At 49.2% G+C, this 6,000-nt stretch overlaps 1 protein-coding gene across 1 annotated transcript in view; it reads left to right on the forward strand.

Annotated features, from left to right (window-relative positions):
* The window catches only part of KCNK13 (potassium two pore domain channel subfamily K member 13), a 113,159-nt gene extending 109,097 nt beyond the window's left edge, over positions 1 to 4,062 (forward strand). Inside the window, exon 3 of the mRNA XM_047796823.1 lies at positions 2,353 to 4,062. Within this exon, the coding sequence (XP_047652779.1) occupies positions 2,353 to 3,245 (893 nt within the window). The 3' untranslated portion in view covers positions 3,246 to 4,062. The remainder of the gene's footprint in view (positions 1 to 2,352) is intronic.
* Positions 4,063 to 6,000: the final 1,938 nt, after the last annotated feature.

A 6,000-nucleotide genomic window follows, 5' to 3' on the forward strand; every position in this document is an offset into this window, starting at 1 on the left:
TGGCTCAGTTCTCTATCAGTGAAAAGCATGCAGTGCTCCACTGGCCTTTCAGCTGTGGGGCAAGGGCTCCAGCTCTCCTTTTTCTGGCTTCTTAGTGCAGAAACATTCACAGCCATTGCTGGTTTCAGGAATTCACTGAGCCAGAGTAGGTCCCCCCCATGTCCTTAGATAATCAGGAACTAATCACTGGACACCTTTTTCACCCCTCAGTGTTCTTTGGACTGGATTAAAAAAGACACTGCTGGGAGTTCCCATCATGGCTCAGCAGTAACAAACCCGACTAGTATCCATGAGGATGCAGGTTCAATCCATGGCCTTGCTCAGTAGGTCAAGAATATGGTATTGCCGCAAACTGTGGTGTAGGTTGCAGATGTGGCTTGGATCCTGCATTGTGTTGGCGTAGGCCAGAGGCCATAACTCCAATTCAACCCATAGCTCCGGGAACTTCCATATGCTGCAGGTGCCACTGTAAAAAGGAAAAAACAGGGGAAAAACATGGGAACATGGAGGTTTGACTTGAATAAAAAAACTGAAACCAGGGAGGCATGCCTATTACTTATTTTTTGTCTGGAAATTTTTTTTGTTTTGATTCTGCTTTGGGCTGCACCCATGGCATGAGGAAGTTCCTGTGCCAGGGATTAAAACCACACCACAGTTGCACCCTGAGCCAGAGCTGCAGCAACACCAGATCTTTAACCCTCCACACCACAAGGGAACTTCCAAGTACTTATTTTTTGAATGGTGTTTATTTTCAGAGGGACTTTGATGCCCTCCCCTCAAACAAATCAGACTTATCATGTTTACTGCAGCATTTGCTTGGAAGGAATCAGGTCCCTCAGGCTGGGCTGAAGCTCAGGGCCCCTTAGTGAGAAACACGGAGGATATCACTGCTTTTTTCCGTTTCTCTTAGTGACGTCCGTCGTCCTACAGCTGGTATTCTTAGCAACACTAGGGGTAGAAAGGTCAAGAAAGTCAAAATTGTGAACAGCAAGAGACAAAGGTGAGAAAGACATTTTATATGTTCTCCAACTGTAATAACTGATACCTCAGTTTTTACTCCCAAAGCCTGAGAATTTTGTTTAAAAGAGGGGAAAATCTTGAGCAAATTGTTCATTTCCACGCATACTGGCATCTGCTGTTTCTCTGCCTGAAACATCACACAGAGACACATGTATGCACATATACGCACAGATGCATGCACACACACAGGCACACAGGCACACCACACACACAGAGATGCGTGCGCGCACACACAGATGCATGAAACAAGGATGCATGCATGCGCACACAGGTACACAGGCACACTCACACAGAGATGCATGCACACACACACAGGTGCATGCATGCACACACAGGTACACAGGCACACTCACACAGAGATGCATGCACACACACACAGGTACACAGGCTCACACACACACAGATGCATGCATGCATACACAGGCACACCACACACACAGATGCATGCATGCACACACAGGTACACAGACACATGCACACACAGAGATGCATACACACACAGGTACACAGGCACACACACACAGATGCATGCATGCATACACAGGTACACAGACACACACGCACACAGATGCAGGCACACACACACACAGGTACACAGACACATGCACACACAGATGCATGCATGCACAGGTACACACCCTCCTTGCCTTGCCTGCCCTAACTCCCCTTTAGCTTTCAGGTCTGCCTGGTTAGTCTTCCTAGACCCCAAGTCGGAGGTGAGTTCCCCTCCGAGAAGCTCCCATAGGACCCTGTACTTCCTTCAGCACAATACTTGTCACGAAATAGAAACCACCTTACTACATTAGAGCTCCGTGAAGTCAGGGACCAGATCTGTCTTTTTCCCCAGTCCTATCCTCTATTCCTGCCGTGGCAGCCAATAAGTGTTTATAGAATAAAGGAATTCTGAGGAGTCTCCGTAAGACGTCTCTCTGAGAAGCCCTCTGAGCAATGTCTGTTGAGTATGGTTGTTCAGGTGGTCTGCTGTGTAAGGACGTCTGGCAGAATCGAGAAGGGGAGCTAAAATCCAGCCCACACTCTCAGCACCAAGCCATTGTCACTGGCCATATCCATTGTCCATCTGGAGGAAGAGGTGCCTTTTTCTGACTTGCACGGTGACATCATACGGACTTTGAGCAGCCCAACTCTGAGCAACACTTAGCGTCTTCGAGAGGATTCTCCCTCCCAGTCCTAGAGAGGCTAGGATGGGGGGCTTTATGGAGGGCTTTTATGAAACACATTCTTTAGGTCTCTCGCCAGCCGTCAAAGCCAAGACCCTGACCCCATTCATGGCAGAGGCCTCCCTCACTCTCCTCTGATTTTTGTCTCCTGCAGGCTTTGGGATGACAACTCCGGTGACGGTAGGAGGAAAAATCTTTCTGATCTTTTACGGCCTCCTTGGGTGCTCCAGCACTATCTTGTTCTTCAACCTCTTCCTGGAGCGCCTGATCACCATCATCGCCTTCATCATGAGGTCCTGCCACCATCGGCAGCTCCAGCGCCGGGGGGCCCTGCCCCCGGAGAGCCGGAAGAACCTGGCGAAGGGGGAGGTGGACAGCCTGGCTGGCTGGAAGCCCTCTGTGTACTACGTCATGCTGATCCTGTGCGTGGCCTCCCTCCTCATCTCCTGCTGCGCGTCTGCCATGTACACTGCCATGGAAGGGTGGAGCTACTTCGACGCGCTCTACTTCTGCTTCGTGGCTTTCAGCACCATTGGGTTTGGGGACCTCGTCAGCAGCCAGAACACCCAGTATGGTAGCCAGGGCCTCTACCGCTTCGCCAACTTCGTCTTCATCCTCATGGGCGTCTGCTGCATCTACTCCCTGTTCAATGTTATCTCCATCCTCATCAAACAGTCCATGAACTGGATCCTGAGGAAGATGGATGGCGGGTGCTGCCAACAGTGCCGAAGAAGACTCTGGCAGTCCCGGAGGAACGTGGTGATGCCGGGCAATGTGCATAACCGGTGCAACATCTCCATAGACACGGATGGAGTCGTAGAGAGCGACGCGGATGGGCGGCGGCTCTCGGGTGAGATGATCTCCATGAAGGACTTCCTGGCGACCAACAAGGTCTCGCTAGCCATCCTCCAAAAGCAGCTGTCCGAGACGGCCAATGGCTGCCCCCACCAGACCAGCACGCTGTCCCTGGACAATGAATTCTCCGGGGGGGTAGGGGCCTTTGCCATCATGAACAACAGGCTGGCAGAGACCAGTGGGGACAGGTAGGAGGAAGGAGAGAGCGGAGATGAAGGGGACTGTCACCCAGCTCAGCCCTGCGCCCTGCCTGGGGTCGCTCTGGAGCTGTCTTTTCAAGCCTCCCGCCCGGCTTGAGAAATCTCATCTTCTCATCTCCAGCCAACAGCCACTTTCCAGGGCTGCGAGACCCTGCAGCCTTGATGCCTTTCTCCTCGTCTGTATTCTTTAAGTCTAAATTCAGTCTTTTAAAAAATGAACCACAAAAGCAGTCATGAGACATGACAGCGTTTCTTTCCTCATCTTGCTCTGGGGTCTTAACTGCCTCAGAGAGGGAGGCTTACTTAAGCCTTGATTTCCTGCTGCTCTGTTCTTCACTTGGAAGTAAAAATCCAGAAGATGCTAATTTTCCGCAGGGAACTCTGAAAGGCTGACAGCACTGCCTCTCTTAGTCCCTTCCAAAAAGGGAGGGTGAGAAATGAATGAGAATGTGGCTGGGCTTTCTTTTTGCTGGGCTTCCTTCCGAGCAGATTTGTTCATGCTGCCTGGACTAGGAAACCAGCTGTTCCCCTTTGTACCTGCTTCTCTGTTTTTGGTTTATCCTTTCTCTTATGTTTAAGATCTTAATGCTTGACTAAGGTGTCTGTGGGACCTCAGTGTGGTAAGAAAAAAAAAAATTAGCTTCAGGCCTTTAAACTATACCAAGGTGGTGGGAAGGGACGTAGCTTAACGTGTTCCCTTTGAGTGAGCAAAGGGACCACTTCATTTTTACTGGGGCTTGGGGCCATGGCAAAGATAATGACTATTTATTAGAATTGAAAATTTAATAAAGCCACATTTTATTAACAAAGATTACACGAGTGCTCATTCAGGACGTTGAGGGGGATGCCTAATTAAACTGGCATTTGTTGTGCTCAGAAAAAAAGGAAATGAGACATGAACCTTTAAGGATGTGAACGTCATCTTGGATTCTTGGCTGGAGAAACATTCTAGACCAGATAATGAAATTTGACTTCTCAGAGTTCCCGTTGTGGCTCGGTGGTTAAGGAACTCGACTAGCATCCATGAGGACATGGGTTCAATCCCTGGCCTCGCTCAATGGGTTAAGGATCCAGCGTTGCCATGAGCTGCGGTGTAGGTTGCAGACGCGGCTCGGATCCCACATTGCAGTGGCTGTGGTGTAGTCCAGGGGTTACAGTTCTGATTTGACCCCTAGCCTGGGAACTTCCATATGCCATGGGTGTGACCCAAAAAAGACAAAAAAAAAAAAGAGAGAGGGGAAAATCTTGGCTTCTTTTGTCTAATCCATTCTGCTTCTGCCTTGTGGGATTGTAACAAATCTAATTACATAACCTCCCGTGTAGTTAAAATGGTCCATGCGGAGTTCCCCTCATGGCGCAGCGGAAATGAATCCAACTGGGAACCATGAGGTTACAGGTTCAATCCCTGGCCTTGCTCAGTGGGTTAAGGATCCGGCGTTGCCGTGAGCTACGGTGAAGGTCAAAGATGTGGCTCCGATCTGCGAGGCTGTGGCTGTGGCGTAGACCGGCAGCTGTAGCTCTGATTCAACCCCTGGCCTGGGAACCTCCATGTGCCACAGATGCAGCCCTAAAAAGCAATAAAATAAAATAAAATAAAATGGTCCGTGCTAGGGATAAGGGCTATTGATCGTCTTCATCTATACAGGAGAGAAGATTTGGGAGGGGGATGAGAGCGGAGTTAAAAAGAGGTAGCTGTTTTTCTAAGCTAAGAATGGCGTACACAAAACACATTCTGAAATGACCAGGAAAGATGAGCACTGTGGAGACGATAAAGCAAAAGATCCTTCCTGATGATGCTGAACTGCTGAGCTGAAAGGACCAGGCTGAAAACTTTAGAAACCATCCCATGCAGTCCCCTTATTTTTGGCACAAGGACATGGGGGCATGAAGAGATTTCTCTTTGAGCACTCAGGGCTTGGGGCAGGAGGCACGGGTACTGCTGGGAGAAGCACTCAGGTGCTCTTCACCCAGGACCACAGCCTCCAAACCCTGCTCAGCAGCTCCCTCTCCAGGCTGAGTTGATTCTTCTTTCAGCTGGCAAAACCAAATATTGTCTGTAGGATACTAAGAGTGCCCTACAGTTGAAGTGCAATAAACAGGGCTGGGATTTGAACTCCAAAGTCAGAGGTCTTCAGCCATTACCTAGTATCACTTTTAAAGGGCTGCAGTCTGGAGCTACTGCAGGATCCCTGTTAGGACACTCTGATCATAAATAGAGCTCCCCAGGGGCTCTGCCCTGCACGAGGCACCATGGGGATGAGAGAGGAGCTGGGTCCCCATCCCTGGGAGATTTCTTGATCTCCATGTTCCTGGTACAGGGAGTGGCACGAAACAAGTGCTTGCTTCTCTAACCTGCGTCCCTAGAGATCTTGGAGCTATGCCAGGAGACCAAGGAACGTCCATATAAGCAAGAATAATCTTCCTCGAGGGTCAGTTTTACTAAATGATTTTTGCAGACAGGTGTTATGTCAAAACGCCTGGCTCTATTTAAGCAGGACCCCAAATTGGTTTTAAGCTAAACATGAAAAAAAAAAGCTTATGATGAGCTTTTGGAGTCCTCTCAGGATCTCAGAGAATGAGTTTGTTCTCCTCTGGCTTAGAGGTTCCCTGGCAGAAACATTTGAGAACCAGTGTAAGGAGAAAAGCATAATGCATTTCGGATGGATGGATAGATGGGAGTAATATGCCAGAAAATCACACAACTAGGAATCTTTATTTAGGTCAGTCTCCTTATAGTTACCTTTAGG

The sequence above is a fragment of the Phacochoerus africanus genome, chromosome 9 (genome assembly GCF_016906955.1).
Source record: "Phacochoerus africanus isolate WHEZ1 chromosome 9, ROS_Pafr_v1, whole genome shotgun sequence".
Taxonomy (NCBI): Eukaryota; Metazoa; Chordata; class Mammalia; order Artiodactyla; family Suidae; genus Phacochoerus; species Phacochoerus africanus.